General features: G+C 38.0%; 4 protein-coding genes and 1 pseudogene across 4 annotated transcripts; 4 read left to right on the forward strand and 1 right to left on the reverse strand.

Moving 5' to 3' along the window:
- Nucleotides 1–3,517: 3,517 nt before the first annotated feature.
- On the forward strand, nt 3,518–4,889 carry LOC133722784 (protein NRT1/ PTR FAMILY 5.1-like; annotated as a pseudogene).
- An 862-nt stretch (nt 4,890–5,751) lies between these two features.
- On the forward strand, nt 5,752–9,131 carry LOC133720942 (26S proteasome non-ATPase regulatory subunit 7 homolog A-like). The gene is made up of 10 exons (XM_062147434.1): nt 5,752–6,052; nt 6,340–6,432; nt 6,557–6,638; nt 7,166–7,262; nt 7,398–7,473; nt 7,577–7,635; nt 7,809–7,931; nt 8,096–8,153; nt 8,245–8,330; nt 8,837–9,131. The coding sequence occupies exons 1-10, from the start codon at nt 5,866–5,868 to the stop codon at nt 8,906–8,908; spliced, it is 933 nt and encodes a 310-aa protein (XP_062003418.1). The 5' UTR covers nt 5,752–5,865; the 3' UTR covers nt 8,909–9,131.
- A 385-nt stretch (nt 9,132–9,516) lies between these two features.
- LOC133720941 (uncharacterized) lies at nt 9,517–12,473 on the forward strand. The gene is made up of 9 exons (XM_062147432.1): nt 9,517–9,839; nt 9,913–9,962; nt 10,048–10,156; nt 10,250–10,310; nt 10,408–10,460; nt 10,635–10,727; nt 10,841–10,904; nt 11,721–11,828; nt 12,028–12,473. Exons 1-9 carry the CDS (start codon nt 9,669–9,671, stop codon nt 12,267–12,269), a joined length of 951 nt encoding a protein of 316 aa, XP_062003416.1. The 5' UTR covers nt 9,517–9,668; the 3' UTR covers nt 12,270–12,473.
- A 738-nt stretch (nt 12,474–13,211) lies between these two features.
- Nucleotides 13,212–13,598, reverse strand: LOC133722786 (josephin-like protein). The gene has a single exon (XM_062149654.1). The coding sequence runs from the start codon at nt 13,596–13,598 to the stop codon at nt 13,212–13,214; it is 387 nt and encodes a 128-aa protein (XP_062005638.1).
- Nucleotides 13,599–19,653: 6,055 nt separating this feature from the next.
- On the forward strand, nt 19,654–24,249 carry LOC133721306 (sulfoquinovosyl transferase SQD2). The gene is made up of 11 exons (XM_062147880.1): nt 19,654–20,277; nt 21,382–21,448; nt 21,673–21,743; nt 21,895–22,012; nt 22,177–22,250; nt 22,375–22,430; nt 22,511–22,594; nt 22,814–22,901; nt 22,984–23,061; nt 23,428–23,484; nt 23,615–24,249. Exons 1-11 carry the CDS (start codon nt 19,946–19,948, stop codon nt 24,114–24,116), a joined length of 1,527 nt encoding a protein of 508 aa, XP_062003864.1. The 5' UTR covers nt 19,654–19,945; the 3' UTR covers nt 24,117–24,249.
- Nucleotides 24,250–24,491: the final 242 nt, after the last annotated feature.

Genomic DNA, 24,491 nt, shown 5'->3' on the forward strand with positions numbered 1-24,491 from the left:
ACGCGCTATATGGCTGACGTTGAAGGTTATACGTCATATCTCATACGCCATGGATCTTGTCAATGGTTATAACTTCTAATTAACTTCTCTCACCATCTTTCCATTTCTATGATGTTGATTTGAAGGTTAAAGAGGTCTTTTAATTTCCGCACGCGCACTAATTCATTTGTGTTGCTGTTTGTATCCACATTTGCATGTCCACTCAGACATAGCTAATGTGCATAGTTATTGAATGATTTCGAATTACAATGAGCCGCTCAACAAGTAATTGGGCCGATAGCTAGAAATGTTGGCCAATGAATAATTGGACAGTTCATTTGGTCCAAGACAAGTCAGATAAAGCTATGTTCTTGGTTATCGATCGGCCCGTAGTCATCAATTCAAAAATAAATTTATTGTCTAAAAGCCCATCGGCCAATTGTTCAAATCACTCTAGTCAGTTTCCAACTCGAACTCAACTTAGGAAGATAATAGCCTATTGACAGAGAAGGCCGATAAGTGATAAAGATGAAATTTGATCAAGTTAGTATTTCAATCGAATTGAAGTTCATAAGCCGATAAGGAGAGTTCAATCCAAGATAGTCTACTTCAAGATTAATTACAGCCGTTGATGACGACCATCAGAGCCGATCAAGATAGAATCCAGCGTCAAGTCAGCCGACGATAAGTATCAGAGCCGATCAAGATAGAGTCACTGAGCCAATAGGAGGCCGAATTCCACTCAACAATAGTCAAGAGATCAGTTCTAGTCACAGAGCAGCCAATATAAATAGAAGCATCGACATAAGACATCACACACAACTCCAGAAACTCAAGCCATCAAGCTTTTCTTGTTTTCGTCTTACCTTTTGCTTAGGTAGAATTTCCGTCTGTTTCTTAGTTAGTTTGCTTTGCTAGTTACAATTTCAGTTACTCTACTTTCCTTGTAGCCTAGTATCGATTTTGAGTTGTTTTCTTTGTTTTCTTTCAAACAATAGTTAATGATTTTCAGCCATTCCAGATTTCAGTTTTATTGTTATTATCTTTTATTTGCTCCTTATTGTCTTTATGCTTAATTTGTTTATTTGATCATGTTATTTACTGTTCGTATTGGCATAATAGCTATCAATCTTGAAGATTTCATTTGTTACGAGTTCACTTTTACCGTTACTTGTTATTACTTGGATCCAATTGACCTGAGCCTTGTGACCAGACAATTCGTATTCACTCATACTCTCACAACCACACCCAATTCACCCGACTTTCAGCCATCAAGTCTTTGATCCAAAGGCAGCGAACTATCGGCCGAGTATCAGTTCCTTCCTCGGCCAACAATTGCTTGATAAGTCAGAACACGCGCACTTCATCTACTACATCTACAATTGCACACTTGGCCTTCTGGCCGTGTGCTGGCACGCCCCGCAAACTATTCATCGAGAAGGACATTTGTTCCTTGATCTCTCGGCTTTCTTGGCCGAGGTGATTTTTAGAGGCAACAGTTGCAACGATATTACTTACGATGATCTATAACTTTTGCAATACTTGACTTACTTATCTTCTGTAGATAGCTTTGTGATTCCGGTGCTAGTTTTATTGCGTACTGATATCAATTGGCAGAATGGCTGGGCAGCATGCAATACACACACTTAATTCGTAAATTTATTTGTTCATTAAAATGATAATATGATATTGGTAAAGCCGGCATAATATATCCGATATACCAAATTACAATCTTTATCAGGAAAATTGTCCGCTATATGGTCTATCATTGATGAGGCCGCCGCAGCTGCCGCAGCTACCGCAGCAGCAGCCAGCCAAACGCTGAAGATACACAATGCACAAATACATAGCACACTGTTAATATACCCGATACACAAAATTACAATCTATATCAGGAAAATTGTTCGCTATACGGTCTATCACTGATGAGGCCGCCGCAGTTACCGCTGCAGCAGCGAGCCAAACGCTGAAGATACACAATGCACAAATACAGAGCACACAGTTAGCTAGGACTTCAAAATAACATGTTTTTGTTCTATTCACCAATATCCAGAATTCTAAAACATTCACTTTTGGCATTTCTGCATATATTTTGCATTATCAGTTAACTTGTTCAAATAAGTAATATTCTTAATACAAACTCACCAGTTCACAATAAGTCCCCATATGGCACGAGCAACGTATTCTATGATACAGCCGCACATCAAATTTACGATACAGTCATCCATGGCACACTCGTCGCACATCTTGATCCGATCTCTCTCTTTCGATCGATCTAGCAGAATATGAATTATGTCTCTAACGAAATATTAGAGCTACACAAGGGATATAGACACCTGCCCCCCTCTATATATTTATAGTCGACACTTCAAGAGAAAATGATGACTAATTCAGAGAGATCAAGAGAGAGCTTAATGGCAAGCTAATAGACTGGTTCGTCCATTTTCTTTTAGGAAGAGTACATTATTATTATAAGCAACCATGAAAAACTCACAGAAAATGTCAAAGCAAACAATTATAGTGTTGACACTGTCAATGCATTAGGTCGATCTTACAAATCATATCCTCATTAGTCAATGTCAAGCCTTGTATCCCAGTTGTTCCATAAATGTTTTTGTCGATTGTAATGCACAGCTAACTGGAAAATTCTCTTGTACATCAATGTACCGATCCGATATATCAAGTAAACATAGTTTAATACAAAGGTAATAATTTGATCAATATAGAAGTAGAATAGTCTCAAACTAGTATACCAATACATGAAGAAGATACTACCTCTGAATCAATATGGTATCAGTATATTATATTAATGTATCATAGACGAGGCCCCACAATTTTTCAATTTAGTAGATCGGGCAATATCCTTCAAAACTACATATTATGAACCCAAAATGTAGTGGAATGACTAAACTTTTTCGAAGTAGATGCCAAGCCTCCAAAACCTTGCCCATCAGCCTCTCTCGGACTCTCGATGACCAAGTCATTGCGAAAATTTATTTATTAAATTCACTTTTTAGTTTAGAAAGATTCTGAAAAATAAAAAAAATCCGATTTCCGGCTTCAACTTACTATTTTAAACATCATAGATGAACACCGGAGTTGGCATCAAAAGTTGCAGAAACCAATATGAGGTTTGCAAAATGAGTGCTGGACCAGTGCAGCACAAGTGCACAACTGACCCGGCACTTGCAACCTCGGGCTTGGGGTTGAAACTCCATGGCTGCAGTTCTGTTGCTGCATGTTTTCCCGTTGCAACAAATTTTGTTGGTGGACGAAAATGCCCCAAACTTGGAGCTTATAAGACCGTTTCCTTACTGGAATAGATCGATAGCAAGCAACTAGCAAGTAGCAATAATTTGTAAGATAATCTCACAATCATGGATGACATCTCTAATTAAATAGAAGTTCCCCAAACAAACGAACAAAAAATTATAATAAAAAAAAACCTTTTTACGACGGTACGACTGGCCGGCTCTTATTCCCCACTGATTAAAAAGAACCCTGTTGAAAAGTATTTAACCCCATCACCCATGAGGCCATGACTGAGGGGTGGTGGATTGACAATTTGACATATGCATTGACGTCATTTCTCAATGAGAATTCACCATCAGAATCTGAGCCGTTGACGACGACGCCAGAATCAGATGGTGCTGAGGGGAACAAAGGGGCAGGCTTCTACTGTGAGGCTGTTTTAGGGTTTGTGCTAATGCTCTTTGTCCCTTTAGTTTCACTGGAGGCAATTGGTTATATAAACCCTTGGTCAGTCAAGTTTGGGATCCCAGCCACATTCATCGTGGTATCACTTATTCTCTTCCTGATTAATTCAGGTTCATACCGACCTCAACCTAGCTAGAGCCTTGGTGCGACTGTCTTTTAAGAAAAAAGATTCCAGAAGCATCCTATTCTTGGAAATACTTTCTTCATCGAACAAGCCGTATTAAGGAAAGAGATTGTGTGTTTGTGATTTCTTGCTTCGTCTTGCGTCTCAGAGTCGATGCTTTGATACCATCAAGAGAAAATAGAATTATGAAGATCTTTTCTTAATCATATTGATATGCTTTGGTACAACTTATATACAGGATGGATGATAGCACGATCCACAATTATAGGGCTATCTTTAGTAAAACAAATCAACCAAATCAATCAGCTAATTACATCAGTTTCCTAATAACATGGAAATTCTAATCACACACAATCTCTTTCCTTAATAGTGGACATGATTCATTATGTCGGAAGCTTGCGGGTTCTAATAATTATCCTTCCAATATTCCAACATTCTTACAAGAAGAAAAGACCAATAAATTGCGGTCTTCATCCAAAATTGGGGATTGCATTCTCGATGATATTTGCAATTCTAAGTTGTATCACAGCCGCAAAAGTTGAGACCCGGAGACTAGGCGTGGTTACAAGCCAGGGTGTGACTGATGAACCCAAGGAAATCATTCCCATGACCATGTTTTGGTTGCTTCCACAGTTTCTTCTCCTCGGGTTGTCTGAAGCGATTTCAGAGAAGAACATTACTGATTTCTTCACTAATGAGTTGGGCCCTCGAACCCAATGACGACGAGGCAACAAAAGAATCAAAACGCAAGTACGTTGGAGTACGTTCTTACTTCTTAGCTCAGGCTCTTAGTGGAGTCGGAATTAATTATATTCGGTTTGTTGTTGGTTTATATAGTGGAGGACGTAACAGCTGCAATTCCCTGCAAATGGAGGGACTAGTTGGTTCGGAATTCGGAAACACTCTAAACACGAGTCGTTTGGACAATTATTACTGAACCTTGGCAACATTGAGTGCTACTAATCTGGTATTGTTTCTTGTCGTGATCTCTTCGCATCACATTTGCAGTAAATCGAGGTCCGTGGATGATGAGCAACGTTCTTCCAGCACCGAGCCACTGATGGCATAATTGTTAAGTTCTTTATCTAATAACATGCGTACGTATCATTTCCTTTTCCTTGTACTTCCTTTTGCCTTGTATTTCTTTTTTATCAAATTAATAGTATTTCATTTCTAATCATGAGGAACTGGTTAATTATTGGTTACGACTGGATCATCTTTAAATCTTCGATGCAATCCTCCAGCCAATAGAGAAAGTATGGCAAAGGAAACCTAATAAATTATGGCTTATATCTTACATATATATGGATGAAGTATTGGCTGTTATTTGACTTGTTATTGATTAGAAATTTAAAATCATGTCGAATGGTTGTGTCAACAAGAAAATCCAAATTTGAAAATGATGGCATATATCATATAGGGCATGTTAATTTTAAGCTGCTCTATGTAATATATACTGGTGAAAGTTTTAGATTTTGTGACTAAAGGTACATGTAAAACATAATATAACACGAATTTTCTCTTAAATATTTTTGACACTTTTGTCACATTAATTACGGCAAAGCTATGCCTCAAAAAACTTATGTCATTATATGATTTATTGATAAAGCATCTCGACAAACCGACAACCAACACTAATTTCACCGGAATCAAACTAATCAAAACATAATCAACTTCAAATTCAGGTTACAGAATAACTCACTCGAACAGAAAACATTCTATGAAGTAAATGTTCATCTGACTCACTAATTATGTGATAGTTGAGGATAAACATGGCTGTTTGAGGTACTAGTTCGACCCACCCAAAACTCTATTCCAGCCTAATTAGCAAAAAAAAAAAAAAAAAAAGCAAAATATAAAAATGTTCAGCTGCGGTGTCGCGCACGATACAACACTGCGCGGTACGCCGACTCCTGTTGATCAAAATCCGACGGTAATTTTGCAGCTCCTGGGGGTTTTACTATTTCTCTCCCTCTCTCTCTTGGGGGTTTTAGACTGGAAAAGAAAAACAAAGATCCGAGAGTGTCACCGGAGCTCAGATCGCCATGGACGTCATCAAGACTCAGCAAATATCGGCGAGGTCGATCGAGAAGGTGATAGTTCACCCGCTGGTGCTACTCAGCATCGTCGACAACTACAACCGAGTCGCCAAGGACACTCGCAAACGAGTCGTCGGAGTCCTTCTCGGAAGCACTTACAAAGGCGTCGTCGACGTCTCCAACAGCTACGCAGGTCCGCCAATCTCCCAGTTCCTCAATTTCTTGTTAGTCTTGGATCCCCCAATTTTTTGATTCGGTTATAGCATTTGAGATTTTGGAATTCTAGGGTTTGTTAGAGTCTAAAATTACAGTAATTTCATGATTCGAATTAGAATTGTGGTTTTCCGGATGAGTGATCTGATGGCTAGGGTTTGCACAAGTAGGTGGCCAATGTAGTAGTTGGAAATTGAGTTTGAAGGTGCTAAAATTCTTGGTCTTTCGGATGCCCTTGATATATCTTGACATTATTGTAATGTTCAGTGCCGTTTGAAGAAGATGATAAAGACCCTAGCATTTGGTTTCTTGACCACAACTACCATGAAGCAATGTACTCTATGTTCAAGAGAATCAATGGTAATTACTCTTCAACTTCTTGTGTAAATACGGATGCTTTTTTTCCTAATTCTTGCCGGTTCTCCCTTCTGTGAGTTGTTACTTTGTTAGTAATCTCTGCATATGAATGTGCGTTGAATTTCAGCAAAGGAGCACGTCGTAGGTTGGTATAGTACGGGGCCGAAACTACGAGAGAATGATCTTGATGTTCACAGCTTATTCCACAAGTAAGGTTACGTAAATTGGTATATTGTGCATGTAGCTGCAATATGCATTGACCTAAATTTCCTTTTGTTTCTATGCGACTCTATTCAATGCACAGCTGATAAGGTTTGCACAGCATAACAATTTTTATATGGAAAGTATGAAACACCATCGTGGTATGTCATTTAGACCATGAATGAATAATATATATACTATTGGAAAGCTTGTCATACATGATTATTGTACATACTTTTTCTGAAATCACATTCTTTATGAAGTTATGCCCAAATCGGTATCTCTGTGCATGATAACTGCATTGTGCATTATCCAGCGTGTGCATTTTTTCCCCTCTCTTTACTACCTGTCCTTCCTTATGTGATTCTATTCAATACTTGGCTGATGAGTTTTGCACATCTTAACAATCTTTGGCCATCATGGTTTGTCGTTTAGATCAATGGATGAATGATATATTGTATATACTATGCGAAAGCTTGTAATACATGATTGTTGTATTTACTTTTTCTTAAATCACATTCTTTATGATATGTAGCTATGCCCCAAATCCTGTATTGGTCATTATTGACGTCCAGCCAAAGGAGCTGGGAATACCCACCAAAGCATACTATGATGTCGAAGAAGTTAAAGAGGTAAACTAAGACCATTGGCTTACATGTTCTTTTTTGGCTACTATTCTGATTATATGTTGAGGAAAAAAGTCATTATTAGATGTCTATTCTATAGAGCCTTCAATTCAGCTAAGTTGAACTTGATAATGATTACAGAATGCAACTCAAAAGAGCCAGAAGATTTTTGTTCATGTACCCTCTGAAATTGCTGCTCATGAGGTTGAGGAAATCGGTATGTGATAGGATGAACTTGCGAGATGATAATATTTTTTTCCTTAAAGTGTTTGTTTAAGCATTAGTCTACCAAGTGTCGTAACTTTTAAAATTATCAACAGGAGTGGAACACTTATTAAGGGATGTGAAGGATACAACCATCAGCACACTTGCAAATGAGGTAGTTCTTTCTGCTTTATATTTTGCCATATGATCTTTTACTTTTTCAGAGGTTGAGATCAAATGAACTTTCAGGGAAAGAGAAAAACTTTAGAACCGAATCTATATCAATGCTAAACACATATCTGGATTTAATGAATATGAAGAAAACATTTACCATTATTTTATCTGCAGGTTACTGGAAAAATTACTGCTCTAAAGGGTTTGGATGCACGGTTACGAGAAATCCGCAGTTATCTAGATCTTGTGATTGATGAAAAGCTTCCACTAAATCATGAGATACTTTACCATTTGCAGGTACACTTTCTTTTCAGGACTTATTTGTAGGTTGCCTCTCCCTTTTATGACTACTGCATGTGGTTCATTGTTCTCACTAGAAACTTTCACCATCGTTTGGTTTGTTCATTATAAACAATCATAAGATAGTGACTTTATGTTTCCATGGTTTACCTGTATTGCAGGACGTGTTCAATCTGCTTCCAAATCTTAATGTGGCTGAGTTAGTTAAGGGATTTGCAGGTACACAACTGAAAATATCTTGTTTTAGCCTTTTAGGTGGCTCTTCTGATTAAATTTGGCGTTCTGATGTATATTTCTCTCTCTTTTGCAGTAAAAACAAATGATATGATGTTGGTTATATATCTTTCTTCTCTCATTCGTAGTGTCATCGCCCTCCACAACTTGATCAATAACAAGGTAACATACCCTTTGTAACTCCTGTTCCCTGTTCTGTTGACCAGAAGCATGAAATAGGAGCAGCACATAATTTGAAATCGGTTTGAGGTTTAGGATCCCTTCTTATTATGTACCTTTTTTAGTTCTCCCTATTCACCCCCATGTAGGATCTCGGTCTCGGTGTTTTTTTCCTTCTTCTTTTATTTTTTATTTTTTATGGAAGTTAAAACTTTGAAACTATTTATCTTGTAAACCCCCTCCCTCCCACCATACTTGAGACACTCTGAGTTGGGGTTAGTCACTGTATGCATTTTTGTGCCTTTTTAACTGATTAGAATATGCCACTTTAGTTTGGATTTTAAGAGGCTATACAACTTTATGTTGTACATTAAACTCCTGTAACCCCAGAAGGTCGGATTAGAGCAGAAGTATTGAATGTGATTGTAGCATGATACTTTAGGACTGGATTAAATCTCTGGCACTGTGGTAGATAGAATGACATTTACCTATGGTTTCTGGTTTTTCAGATGCTCAACAAAGAACATGAGAAAGCTGAGGATGCGAAGCCAGCAACAGCCCCATCTGCCTCTGCAAGCTGAAAGTCATGATTTAGTGGTGATTTGGAGAGTATCAGCCGTGATCTATTGCAACCAATTTGATCCTTTACTATAGTTTCTATAGAAAATTTTGTATTCCCAATATAGACAGAGCTTGCAGGTTGAGATATTTTTGTCATGGACAGTGTTAGCATTGCTAAGTAACACCCCCGCATTGAAGTGTAGACTCCTGCTAAATTTATCAATTGACCATTGTTTGCATCTATGTGTTAGTATCACCTTTATCCTTTTATCTTGTTGGCTTCCAGTCTTCCACCTTGCTGGATGTTCATTTTGTTATGGTCGTTTCACCCATCACAAAACAACAATCAGTTATGCTTTGGCATAGGCATCAAATGCTTTCGTCAGAAGCAAGGTCTTGAAACTGCCCCCATTGGAATACATTACATTGGAACTTCTTGAGTGAGCACCGACTTTCTCAAAGTGCTTCTACGTCCTCGAAATTAACAGAAAGCTTCATACTATTTATTGGTAAATAAAAAATTTGGCATAGATACAAATGGTCAATCTTCGAACCACGCCTAAAATTATTGGCAGTGAACAAAACTGCATGTCGTTCGGTTGATAAGCTTCGAAATGAAACGGCACGGCGTTATTATAATACAATGATCGTTAGCCGAAGCTCGTGGTGGCGGCAAGGCAAAACGGAATCAGAGGGTTTTCCGGCAGTGCGCGTCGGAACAAATCCAACTCCCCATTATTTTGAAAAGGAGGTGGTTCTGTGAAGCATTAGGAATACTGGATGGGGAAAGCTTCAAGAGATAAGAGGGATATCTACTACCGAAAAGCCAAAGAAGAAGGCTGGCGAGCTCGGAGTGCCTTCAAGCTTCTTCAGATTGACGAGGAATTCAATATCTTCGATGGAGTGAAGCGCGTCGTCGATCTCTGTGCTGCCCCTGGTAGCTGGAGTCAGGTATCACATATCGTCTTCTCGCTGTTCACTATAATCCAATTCCAAGCTCCTGACTTTGATGCGAATTGTGTAGGTTTTGAGTAGGAAATTGTATCTGCCGGCAAAGCTTTCGTCGGATTCTAAGTAAGTTATTCAACTATGGTACAAATCTTATTCTTCTAAGAAGACCAGTACCAAGACTCTTTTAACTTTGAATCATTCTTTTCAGGGACGGGGATGTGCCCCTTATTGTAGCTATTGATTTGCAGCCCATGGCTCCAATTGAAGGTGTTATTCAAGTGCAGGGTGATATAACGAATGCACGAACCGCCGAAGTAGTAAGTATCAGCTGCATTTCTACTTTCTGTTCTGTAAATGGTTTGTATGTATTGTCATCAATTTTTCAGCTGAATTATTGTTGACCCTTTTAGGTCATCAGACATTTTGATGGTTGCAAGGCTGATCTGGTTGTGTGTGATGGTGCTCCAGATGGTATGCGATGCTTATGATTTTATTGTCCACCTGATTCCGGCTTTCTTTGTGATTACTATCTGTTCAAGAATGCCTTATGTTAAGCTGTGATTTGCAGTTACCGGCCTTCATGACATGGATGAATTTGTTCAATCCCAGCTGATACTAGCAGTAAGTGTCTGGAACTCTTTCAAACACAATCTATAACCACAAGTTTGCATGATAAGTACCTGTTCTAGAAGAATGATAAAAGTTGCATGCTGTTTATGCTTGTTAGCCTACGGTTACTTTGTATGTGCTCTTGAACATTGCATTATATTGACAGCTGGTGAATCTTCCTTTCAGGGCTTAACTATTGTTACTCATGTACTTAAAGAAGGTGGTAAATTTATTGCAAAGATATTCCGTGGAAAAGATACTAGCCTTCTCTATTGTCAGGTAGCTTTGGAGCTCCCAAATTTGGGTGCCTAATAGACTTGTTACAAATTCTATTTCTGCATGTTATTATGGTGTTAAGAACTACATTTTGATGCAATTCCCTTTCGTTGCAGCTGAAAGTATTTTTTCCGATTGTGACTTTTGCAAAACCAAAAAGCAGCCGCAATTCCAGCATAGGTATTATATTGGTCTTCATTCTTCGCCTTAGCAGCTTACATTCTCTTTTCTTCTCTATCTGTATGTGTGCTCCTACTTTAGTAAGTTTACCATGGAATAGAAAGAGTCTTACGGTCCACTTCTTAAGATAAACTTGTTTAAGTGAGGCAAGATTTTTGTCATGTTCTAGGGCTGTATGGACACCCTTCTGAAGAATTGAATTTCAGCTCTTGTTCAGCTAAAAAGTTGTGGTACAACTAATTTTATGGCATGTGCAGGCCCCATCTTTTGCATTTATTGGGGATTTATAAATCCCCTGGGGTAGGCACCCAAGGACTTGTGGCAGGGCTAAAATAAAGGGAACAGTGTAAAATCTGTTCATTGAAAGCTTGAAAAATTAGAATACACAATACCACTGCTGATATATGTCTAAGCCCAATTATGCGAAATATCAATGATGGTATTTGAGGCAAGTCTCAGGTGGCAGCTTTCTGTTTTTCCTGTCTAACCTGCTATGCATTCCGGAAATAAAATAAACTTCTGGCTTTAAAATTACCATAAAAAAATAAAATAAAAAAGGAATTGTGAGAAGAATCAGGCTTGTTTGGCTTTGGTTATTTCTAGTATGTGAAATTCAAATGCAGTTCTGTTCTAGATATATTAAGGGTGCATCATGCATGAAACGGAGTAGAATGATCTGCATTGCATATGTTACAAAATTCCACTCCCTCATAACGATCATACAGCATGTGGAACAAAATACTGAATATATTAACAATATGATCCGGTGGTATCCTTCTTTGGTGTTGAAACTAACCATTGTTGTTTGTCATACAGAGGCATTTGCAGTTTGTGAGAATTATTCTCCTCCTGAGGGATTCAACCCTAAGGATCTGCATCGCCTCCTAGAAAAGGTAGGAAGTCCCTCAGGAGCAGATGATCTAGGTATGTCAATTCTTCCAAATTGAGATATTTTGACTTATTTCACATAATACAATCTTGATCAGCATTCTTACAACTTTTTATGATGCTTAATGAGCTCTTACAAACAGTTGAAGTTCAAATGAAGACTAACAGCTTTATCTTGTTTTTCGATTGTTTAATTTTGCATCAATTAATGTAATTTGCTCCTTCAACATGGCAGATTGCAGTAGTGGGTGGTTGGAAGGACCGAATAAGGTGTATATCCCATTTTTAGCTTGTGGTGACCTCAGAGGGTATGATTCTGACCGTTCATATCCGCTGCCAAAAGATGCCAATGGAGCTTACCGAAGCTTGGATCCTGTACAGCCCCCAATTGCCCCTCCTTATAAGAGAGCTCTTGAACTGAAGAAAGCTTCCAGCCAGGGAATCACCGAGCTTGAGAATCACTCCCTGGAATCCTGACTACATTAGTCATTGTTATCTTTTATACACTGCATCAAAACACTAGTTATTGTTAGATGTCATACGACTCAAATGGGATATGTCCCAATTATTTTGACAATCATTGATCTTTTTTTCTCTTTGTTGTTGTAACAGTGTGTTTGACTCATGGATATCTGATTAGTCTTGAATTATTTACTCTAATCTATAGTATGTTCTTAACAATACCTCGTATTTTGGAACCAACACAATCATAAGGTGGCTTTTGATTGTTGGCTTTGTGCTTCTACCACTTGAGCTGCTCTGCTTTGTTGGGTCAAAAGATTCAAATATAGTAGATATAAAAAGTCGGGATATTCGCCGAGGTTGAACAACAGTGGTCCTGACATCGACTTCTGATTTCTGATAAGGCAAAGGAGGCACAGGACTCAAGGTCTACAGCCCATAAAATTGTCCGTATCCATAAGTGGTTACTTCATATCATGTTTGATACCAGCAGAAGATTCGAAAGGTAAGTTTCAACTTGGAGAATTAGCACAGTAATTAAACATCTACTTTTTTCATTATCATCCCCATTAGATTGTAATGCATATCATTTCCACTACTTTCTTAGTTTCTTTGCTTTGTTAGGCAATTCTGAGGAGTTTACGTAATTCTGACTGGACTCATTTTCCTTCTGCAGTTTCTGCATAGCTTCAATAGTGTTAAGATGGTATCCGCTTAACATACCATGCTTCAGGATTAAAACAGCATATATATAGCTAAATGCATAAACGTAGATATATATGGATTCAGGGATTAGTAGAGAAAGTTTTATGAGGAAAATTCACAGCAGGTGTGATTTGCGATCATTATGTATCTCTCTTCCTACATGTTACAGATGAATTTGTGATGCAACAACCATAAACTCTCTCTTTTTCTTTTTCTCCTCTTATAAACATAAACATCCTTTACAAAATCTAGTCAACAATTTGAAGTAACTGAACTAGTCCTCTGCAGAGACGAAGCAGAATTCAAGAACTCGATGCAGTCCTCTAGCGCTTCGGCTCGATGAGACTCGATGGGATCTGATACAGACCTTGACCTTGTAAGGTTAGATGAAGACACCTTACGTGAACTCCTCTTCCTTGCTGAGATAACTCTTGCCACCTTAGCCCTGAGTCCGCGTAGAAATCTGACCGGTGCAGAGAGTGAATTTGTATCATTGAGCTGCCTGAAAGCCCAAATTCCACTGGCCATGTTTCTGTTTCCACCAACTCTGGTGCCACCACTCTGTTTCAGGTACATGATTGGCTTATTATCATACACATCGGGACTAAAACTCACACGCTTACTCGATTGCCTTGACATGATATTAGAGAGAGAAGAACACCAAATGATGGAGGAGAGGAGAGGAGAGCAGAGAGGTTAGGTTTTTGAGCAGAGGAGGCAGTTGGATTTGGTTGTGGAGAGTATTATATATATTCGTGATGGGATTGGTATTGAGAAAAAGAAGCGAAGGAAAAGGAGGACACAGAATGAAAAAGATAAAGAGAGAAATAGGACTGGTTTTCTGGCTGGAACGAAAATAATAAGTAGTGGTCTGTTTGTGTTAAAGCATATGCTGATTTTGACTGCAAGGCCAAGCAATCGTTTGGCTCAAGCAGTGACTAAATTCGGATATATGCATGAGCCATGCACATGGCGTATGTGATGTAAGAATCTACTTAGCTCACATTCTCTGCAGGTCATTGGAATTGATTTAACTATTTTAAAATGGAGGGGGCACTTGTTACCAATCTTGAATTGATTCTATATTATAGTATTAGGTATATTATGATGTGAAGGCCTGGTAGCAAGAAAATTGAATCTAGTACTGAGTTGGGATGATTATGATGACATAAAGAAAATGGGAAATGGGGTTTGGTCAAAAGTGAAGATTAAAGTGGTGGAGCCATTGGAGGAGGAGTGAGGTTTTAGAGGGGTGCAAGAGAGACAAGCACTCGATTCAGTTGTCCCCATCTCCATTGAGTCTGTTTGAATCAGATTCTGGCTTTGAGAAATCAAGGCCTATTCTTTGTGTGTGTTACTGTGAAACAGAGAAAGAGGAAGAGAATCTGTTGAACTAGGTGGGTTTTGATTTTACTTTTCTTTTTTCTCTTCTTTTTAACTTCTTTGGCAGGGAAAAAGAAATTCCTGTCTTAGAATCTGTTTGCTGGAGTGGTTCTTTTGACTGGGGTGATAAAAAAAGGTTTTTCCCAGTTCCCAATAAATCTGGATTGCATATTCAGTCAAGAACACATTCCATTGTTTAAAGCCCAAGGGAGCAATATTTCATTGGATTCATATTGTGATGCCCTTTCCTTTAGTGTCCCTAATCAATTGATCATTACTTTGTGGCTAGTTTAGCTCCTTCATGTTTGAATTATAGTCCAAGTCTTCTACTTATGTTTCCCAGCAATCAGTGCATTTAAATTGAAGAAGTCAATAATAGTTTATTAAGATGCTGTAGTTGACATGACCAAGTTGACTTCATTATTCATGTATGCCTAACTATGACTGCAGACTGCTTCTAAGTTCTAACAGTAGCTGCAATGGGCCTAAAGCTTTGGTACTTACATTGCAATGTAATTTAGGGCTGACTTACTAGTCTTAGTTTGGCTATTCTTTTACAGGCCTTTATCCATGTTTTGATAGGCTGGGTGTAGTATGGAACTCAGTGTCATCATACATCACATAGTCCAATCTCATTTCCATTTTCATTATGGCCAAGAGAAATAATCCAACAGCTGCTAAAGCATTAGGATGTCTGACAAACTTAAATCGTGATTTTAAGTAATTGTCGAATTGACGGAACTCGATACAATTATTGTTACAGATTTTTAAGTAAAAAAATATAAAATATTATTAAAAATAAGGAGTGGCAATTTTTGAGTTTCGTCACTTGAAACAACTTCTAAAATATCCACGACATGTCTCAGCATTCCACGACATGTTACCGGAGATATCATGGCACCTCTAAAAGTTCTAAACTATATTAAGATTTTTTTTTTCCTTAAGATTTTTTCATGTCATAATCTCACAATTAGTGGAGCATGATTTTTAGAATGTGCCTCAATCGACTGATTGCAAAAATTTTGAGTTTTTGGACCCCCTTGTGTTTTTCAAACTCATCCTTCCTATATGAAAACCTATTGTATTTTCTGCCCAATTTTAACTCCGACAGCTTCTTATTCCTTCTGAACTCTATACGACCTTAACTCCATTTTATTTTCCGACATTCATTCTCGCTTAGTCGCTTAAGGTTCAGCATCTAGGTTGAAGGTTTAGATCGTGGAGTTTTCTCAGTTAAACAACAATAATCTAACAAAAATCTACATTAAACAGAGACAGGCATTGCTTTTGAGATATACAGTTTATTGACAATTCTTTTGATTGTAACATCTGACCAACCAACATCTCTACCGCCCCCTCTCTCTCTCTCATTTTCCATTTGAGGCTGATTAAGACTGTTACAGATGCTCGTTCTCTAAAGTTTGATTCTCTTATTGTCTAAAATTGCAAGCACGCCTCTTTGAGCTTATCCCAATGTTTGTTTTCTTCACCCAAGAGGAGACCCTAGCAAAACAAAAGGAATCCCAAGCTGGTTAGTGTTGCTTTCGACCAGATTTGTAAGCATGTGAACCTCATAAATCTTAAGTGATATAGACCAGCATATGTATCACATTACGTAATTAAACAGTTTGCATTATTAATTAATCTAATTATGACTAAGACCACTTAATTAAGATATAAAAAGCTTTTACATTATTTGGGTGTGACCACATGATAATTGGATATTCATAGAAGGGAAAATTTCACAAACAGTACACCAAGTAAAGGCCACTAATAATTCTTATACATAAAGTTCCAAACCAAACATTTCGGTACACGAAATCTGAAACTCGACCCACTATCAGTACACGACGCCAATTTTTGACACCAAAATGTCCATTATGCCCTCAGTTCTTTTTTTTTTTAATAAATTTTTTTTTTCTGTTTTTTTTAATAAATTTTTTTTTTCAGTTCTTTTTTTTTTTTTAATAAATTTTTTTTTCTGTTAAATTTTTTTTTCTCTTTTTCTTTCTCTCTCTTCGCGTCTCTGGTTCTATGCTCTGTTCTTCTCCTTCGCCGATGACTCTTTCTTCTTCCTTCTTCCGGCGACCACCGCATCTCCTCCACCTTCCAAATCCACACCCATCAAACTCAATCCCACTCCCTCCCTCCGAGCGCACAGCCGGCCATATCCAGACCGGCCTCACCCAGCCAATTGCTCTCAGCACCCAGCCAATTTGATCTCTGCACCCATCTTCCTCTAGCGAACACCAGCACCATACCCAGCCGTCATCGGCTTCCCAGACGAGCTGCAACAACTTACCACCGTAGCCTCAGCCTCAGCCTTGCCCAACGTCTGCAACGGCGCTGCCCCCTGCCAGCCTCCGCTCCCTCACCTAGCACGCTGCCCAGCCAGACCGGACGCAGATCCCAGCCGCGCCTTCCCATCACCGGCTTCCATCTCGGTCCGCCGACAGCAACATCCCCGTGTCAGTAGCCTACCCGCCTCCACCCATCGCTGCTGCAGCAACCCACCCGACCCGCCTGCGCAGATCCCAGCACCGATCTGCCCACCAGACCTCCGACGATCAGATTTGCTGCACAAGTCCCGGACCAATCTTGCTTCGACGACCCAGATTGAGGGACTACAAACCAGAGGAAGAACAGAGCATAGAACCAGAGACGCGAAGAGAGAGAAAGAAAAAAATGAGTCGTTCCGGTTAATAATTAATTTAACAGAAAAAAAATTTTATTAAAAAAAAAAAGAACTGAGGGCATAATGGACATTTTGGTGTCAAAAATTGACGTCGTGTACTGATAGTGGGTCGAGTTTCAGATTTCGTGTACCGAAATGTTTGGTTTGAAACTTTATGTATAAGAATTATTAGTGGCCTTTACTTGGTGTACTGTTTGTGAAATTTTCCCTTCATAGAATATGTTATGGTTCCAAGGATATTTTGATGCTTTTTTGGATCAAAACCATTGACTACCATTGGTGCTCCAAGGAAAATTGGGTTGACCAGTAATTTTATATCAATACAGGGGTTGCATGAAATCATCAATTGATTTCTACATGAGACAAACTATAGATGAATTCCCACGTCAACGACAATTTAGATCAAGGTGGATCAAGGGGGTTATCGAAGGCAATCGCTTTCCTTCTCAAGTTTGTGTCTGTTAAGGCATGACAACTAAGAGGCTAGTGCATACTGCTCTTTTTCTTAAGAGAGTTTCTATTCATACTTCTAAAATTGGTATTTAGACCTCCTCACTTAATAGACATCCAACTTACTTTTACAAATAACCAATATATTATCTACACTTCCTCAATTTTTCCATAATACCCATAATCCAATCATATCAATAAAAGCCTTTATTTTTAGAGTGTTCTATTCATATACCTCCAAAATGGGTAGTTAGACCTCCATCAATTTTTGAACATTTCACAATATTATCTTACTCTTGATACAATTAGGCTGAAAAAAAAAAGAAAAAGAGAGACTTCAATTGATAGTTGTCTCTCTCCATATTGTTTTTGTATATCTCCTCTCTCTCCCCCCCCCGGTTTCTTATTGTTGTATTTTGTCGGCATATGCATCTTTAGAGGTCAAGAGCAGTTCATTGCTTCGACTTCCTAAGATTCCCTCGTTTCATATATAGCTCGATGGGAACAGTACGCTCCAATGAATGAGTATGATTTTAAGAGAAAGTGGTTTGTTGGTGTTTTGGTTAGAGAATATTGCATATCCGAAATTGACTCGAGGAACTGCAAAGTAAGGAACTGGTCAGTTGATTTCTCCGCTGTTTTTTTTTTTTTTCTCCGCTGCTTGGTAAGGATGAAGACCATAACAAAAACAAAAGGGAAAAAATAGCATGAGGATGACCATTCGTTGATTTCATACCTCTAAAAGGGAGAAGACTTTTTTTAATTATTTTTTTTCCTCTTTTGTGTCTTTATTAGTAATTTGGCATGAGTTGACAAAGTCAACTATCACTTGAAAAAAGAAAGAGGTCCAAATGTCAATTTTTGAGGTATGAATAGAAGCTGCATTTTCTTAATTGAAAGAGGACTGTATTTACAAGATTTATTCTGAGTAAGAGTCATAAAAAAGACAACTATAACTTGCTCACCGGATTGGTTAATAAAACCAGTGTAAGCAAACTAAATTAAAGTATTCTATCGTGCGCTCTAAGTATTGAAATTTCATAATCAGAATTCATTCGAATAGTTTGTGTAGAGGACACCACAAATAATGACTAATTCCCTTGAAAAAAAAAAAGACTAATTTAACTATTTCCGACCCCTGAGTTTGCATACTCCAAAATATTATAGAAATTTTAAAATAAACTAAAGAACTTCCTCTGTATGGCTGCTGCACAGAGAAAGAAAAAAAGTCCTCAACTGATTCAGATTGCGGTATGCTGGGGATTACTAAGCTATTTAAAAGGCAGGTTTCATATCCTTGAAAAGAATTATTGAACCAAATGTGCATCCTGAAGAAGGAATGATTGAAGCAAACGAGCTCCATCTAGCAGAAGAAAAAACTGAAGATTCAAATCACCACACATGAAAATGCCAGTACGAGCAGAACAACGCACATTGGATAATGCATGTGGGGAACCAATTAGATGCATGCCTTGACCATAAAACAAAAAATAAATAAATAAAAAATCATATGCATGTGACCATTTACTCCAAGTAAAAGACATGTGAGGATGAAGTGTTCCATCTGCAATTTTTCATGTTTTACATGGAGAAATTATTGGTGGGGATCTTTTTGTTTGGTATCACTGAAGTGTAAAATCAAGGATTTGACAGTTGCCTGATAGGACTGACTTTGGTCGGTGGAGGTGAAACCTAAGCTCTGTTTTTAACTTTTTACTTCATTACAAGGAAAAAAACAGAGTTCTTTACACTGATTCCTAATGATTCTAGGAAAAATAATCGGGCTCTATGTCCTAATACATTGTTTTTGAAATATAAAGTAATTATTTCATTTTTAAACAAATTATTAATAAATATACCGTTTTGACTTGATAATACATTATTTTTCAGCAAACAAAAACTTATAAGTTAACGTGTTTAAAAATCACACGTGCAAATGAACACCATCATGATTTATAAACTCTTGGCACATTGACCCCATTATAAAACTAACTGAATATAAAGACCAAAATTTTCTTGCGAGAAATTATAGCGGTGTGTCTTGTACAAAAATCTATCATTTTAGAATATTCCTTTCTTTTCTTCATTGGATATTCCTTCATCTATTAAAATTCTAATTCTTTTCCTAATAAATTCAATTACGCAATAGGCAGACAGATTTTTTTGTTGTTGTTTCTCTTGTCGAATTCTGCAAGTTAGCTTCGCAATCGTGTAAGAAAGGAAGAAGAGAAACTGAGGCCATTGAAGGAGAGAATAGGGAGGCATATACTACTAGAGCTTCCCATTGGATACCTCCTCTGCTAGAATATCCGTTGTTAAATGTCCCTCCATCTCTTTTAGATTCCTCCCAAATAATTCCATTTCATTCCAAAATCCACATGCACCTACTTTTCAATTTTACTTAATAAAATCTGCGATCAAAAGCCACCCCCAACTTATACACTCAATCATCATCACCATGCCCTCCTCTCCTTCTCTCTCTATAAATCCCTCTCTCTCCACAGCCACTCCCACTCCCACTTCATCGTCATCTTTTCCTCATTCTTCACCTCCAATATTCCTCAAATTCCCGAGCAACCAATATTCTCGGACAAGACCCATTAGCCTTTCTGCTCGTAAAGCTCGCTCGGGCTACTCAGAAAGTAGAAAACTTGAGGTTAGAGCAAGCAATATGACGATTACAGAAGTTGAGATTGAAGAAGAGGAAGAGGGTCCTCCTCCTTATGTTGAATCGGAGACCAACTCGAGGCCTCGCCGCATTGCTCTGTTTGTTGAGCCTTCCCCTTTTGCGTGAGTCCCTCAGTTTTTGCTTCATTGACCTTTTTTTTTATTGTAAAGAACTGATCTTGATGAGTACTTTGACTGCGTCTTCAATTTTCTGAGATGCCCATCTGTGCAAAATGGTTTCTTTTGTTGTTTTTAGCTATGGGGTTTTAGTATTTTAAGCTTTAGTGATTGAAGTTTGTGACTTTAGGTTCTGCCATTGGCATTGGATTTGGAACTTGGGATCTAACCTGCTTTAGCTATACTTACATGTGCTTGATGAATTGACTATGAGGGTGTGATATTATTCATTTTTTCGGTTCCTTTGATAGTTATACATCAAGAGTTATTGGTTGTGGCCACAATTTGGTTCTTTTTAGGTTCATTGATATTGAATCAAGTTTTGATGCCATGATGCTGTTTTAGTTAGTAGGTTCAGCTGGCGTTGATTTAGGGCGTGTCTAATGATTTAGTGGTTCTTGCCTTCTAAGGGTAATCTAGTGTGCTAGCTGTTAATTGGGTCTGACGGTTTTTCTAATTGTGGCTGGCATTGGCGTTTGGATTACATTTTAATGAGTAATGATCTAGTTTTGGCGCTTAGCATTTAAGAGTGGAATTTATTTGTTAATCCTTGTTAATTCATGTCTGGCAACATAATGATCGTCATTTAGTGATCTATTAAAGCTTATTATTTAGTGAAGTTAAGGCAAATGTAGCTGCTTTTACTATAAATGGCGTTCAGATATTGTCCTTGTGGTTTCTTTATACTAGTGCTGAATGAAAGTGTGTTATAACTCATCTTGGTTGCCAATTCTCTAGCAGTTCACTATCAATGGATTACATCAATGATCCCTTTTCTTTCGAAGTACTGAGTTGCCGGTTCATAGGAATTTTGTAGGGGAGGAACAAGAATTTCTGGAATGTTGATTTAAGTCGAATAGTATTTTGAAGAATGCAAATGTACTGTAATTATGTAGATCACAGCCTTGGTTGTTCTTCATTTATTGCAGAAAAGCCATAACACAAATATAAACATATTTGTTCTTTAGGCTGATGATTCATCATTCCTACTCTGATAAATATGCAGTTGACATGAAATACAAAGTATTTAATCGGTTGTGTATCTTGCAGATATGTGTCAGGGTATAAGAATCGATTCCAGAATTTCATTAGGTACTTGCGTGAAATGGGGGATGAGGTAAATTGTTTATATCACTATAGTCTTGTATCACTATGAATATCCTTCATTGAATCTTATAGACTATGAAAGTATAACCTGTCCCCATTGCAGTTTTGAAGCATGACAAACTTGAGCTCAGTCTTGCATTAGTGCTTCTTTTTGCTCATTTCCAGTCCCATTATTGTTATTATTATAAAGGTCTTTATGTAAAAATTGACACTTCATTACCGATACATGATAAGGTGATGGTTGTGACAACACATGAAGGAGTGCCCGAGGAATTTTATGGAGCAAAATGTATTGGATCGCGAAGGTAGCTATCTTTGTTCCAATAGTTTAATGCATAAACTAAAAGTCTGGCTAAAAGTATGCAAGACTTATATTTTATTTGCTATTCACTTTTCCATCTCTCTCTATTTATTTATTTATTTATTTATTTTTGTTTCTTCCCATTTTTCTCTCAGCTTCCCCTGCCCTTGGTATCAGAAGGTGCCCCTTTCCCTTGCGCTCAGTCCTAGAATAATTTCAGAGGTTGCCCATTTCAAGCCTGACATCATACATGCATCCTCACCTGGAATCATGGTGTGCATTTATTTTCTTGTTCTTGTTGTGGTAGAGCGTAGATTAATTATGCTCCTTTTTTCGTTTCTATTTTCTTCTTCTTCTTGTGGGTTGTTTATGCTTTCTTTATTACTGAGACATAAGAAATCAAAAGGTAGACGACAATTACATAAACTGTTTTGTAGGTATTCGGTGCTCTCATCATCGCTAAATTATTGTCTGTCCCCATTGTGATGTCATACCATACTCATGTGCCAGTGTGAGTGATCTCTTCCTAGTTTTCAGCATATAATGTGTCAGATATGGTGTTGGATTCTGATATAACTGCTTATCAGAAAATAAAATATCACTGCTGAGGGCTGAACATTGTTCTTGGTACACAGATATATTCCAAGATACACCTTCAGTTGGTTGGTGAAACCCATGTGGATGGTTATAAGTATGTAACACTTCCTTTCTAGGCTTTTACATCTATATGATGCCAGAGCTTATTATTAACTTGTAGTTTGTTCTTCTCAGAATTCCTGCACACAGCTGCTGATCTCACACTAGTGCCTTCAGCGGCAATCGCTAAGGATCTCCAAGTTGCTGGGGTTGCAGCAGGTGAATATGAAATCTGATACTTAACCATAGTGCATTTGGACCTTTAATATTGGTTCTCTATTTCCCCCTCAGTTAGTAATCTCATTTGATGTCTTAAATCCTAGATTCCATCTGCTGAATTCATTGACTGAATAAGAAAAATACATCTCCATCTGGCATTATTCATAAACTAATTCTGTTTTTTTTTTTTTTTTTTTTTTTGTAATTTCTTATTTTCAGCTAACACAATTCGTCTTTGGAATAAGGGTGTTGATTCAGAAAGCTTCCATCCTCGCTTCCGTTCTGATGAAATGCGTTCAAGACTAAGGTATCACCTCTACTCTTCAATTCGTGTCTCTGTTTCCATGGTGATGGAAGTTGTCTTAAGACCTGTTTGTTGTCCTGAACAGCAATGGTGAACCTGAGAAACCTTTAATAGTCCATGTTGGAAGACTTGGAGTCGAGAAGAGCTTGGATTTTCTAAAAAGGTACCGTATATCACTCTTACAAATACGTACTCAATGGGAGTGATTTCTTTTATTGAAGAATATAGAATTTCAAATGCTTTCAACCCAACCCAAGATTATATCAAACCCTTGGAAACTTTTTCATTTTTGTACCTTTCTGCATATTTCCTCTCCTCCAAATCAGCAATAGACTTGCATATCTGTTTTTATGTGTTGTATATAATACTAGACTGACTAGAGTCAACCAATTAGATCATTAACATATTTGTCTTTGCATTGTTGCAACTTGAATGTTGTCAGATATTGTAGTATTCTCATCTGTAATAAATATGATGATTTATTACTTTTTTGAGTAACTATCTGAGATAAACCATTTTTTCTTAACAGTGTCATGGATAGGCTTCCAGAAGCACGAATTGCTTTTATTGGAGATGGACCGTACAGGTATTTTTCTGGTTATACTGGCAAATATTGAACTTCTGTATTCTGGCTATTGGAGTTGGAACCTTATGGAGTTATAAACATGGAAACCACCTGCACTCGTATGTTAATTGTATGGCCTGTACTTTGGCAGGGCGGAGCTGGAAGAATTATTCTCTGGCATGCCTGCAGTATTTACAGGAATGTTAGGAGGTGAGGAGCTCTCTCAGGCGTATGCCAGCGGGGATGTTTTCGTGATGCCTTCGGAATCAGAGACACTTGGGCTTGTGGTATTGGAGGCTATGGCTTCAGGCATTCCTGTGGTAGGAGCTCGCTCAGGTGGAATCCCAGATATAATTCCGGAAGACCAGGAGGGGAAAACAGGATTTCTCTATAATTACAACGATCTTGACGACTGCTTAAGCAAATTGCGGCCTCTGTTGGAGAACAAGGAATTAAGGGAAACAATTGGCCAAGCCGCGCGCAAAGAGACAGAGAAGTTTGACTGGAAAGCAGCCACTCGAGTGATACGAAATGAACAATACAATGCTGCCATTTGGTTTTGGAGGAGGAGAAGAGCACAATTCTTGAGACCTCTGCAATGGCTGATGAAACGTATCTTCCCACAAACCCCACCGGAAATTAAGTACAGATGATTCAAACCCTACTGTTCAGTACTGGTTGCTTGTAGACTTGCTTCAAAGAAGTTGTGGATTGTACTTGTGATAATTGGAATAGATTCATTTGTTTTTGTATATATAGTGAAATTGGACCCTGTATTTTTAGCCAGTTGTGCTGTTTCTTGTGGAGCAACTAACCCTTGCACAGTTTTATATGTAAAAACATACAAAAACTGTACACTGTGATTGTCACCTCCGCAAGTGTTTACAGTATCAATGGACCTTTAAACGTTAGAATCACTCTTTAACCTGATGACAGAAGCAGCAAGTTTGATTTGACTAGCACATAGCTTCAGGAAGATCCTAACTTTATCAAATTGTTTTGAAGTTTCTCTTTATGAAATGTCATAT

Source organism: Rosa rugosa, chromosome 7 (assembly GCF_958449725.1).
Source record: "Rosa rugosa chromosome 7, drRosRugo1.1, whole genome shotgun sequence".
NCBI lineage: Eukaryota > Viridiplantae > Streptophyta > Magnoliopsida > Rosales > Rosaceae > Rosa > Rosa rugosa.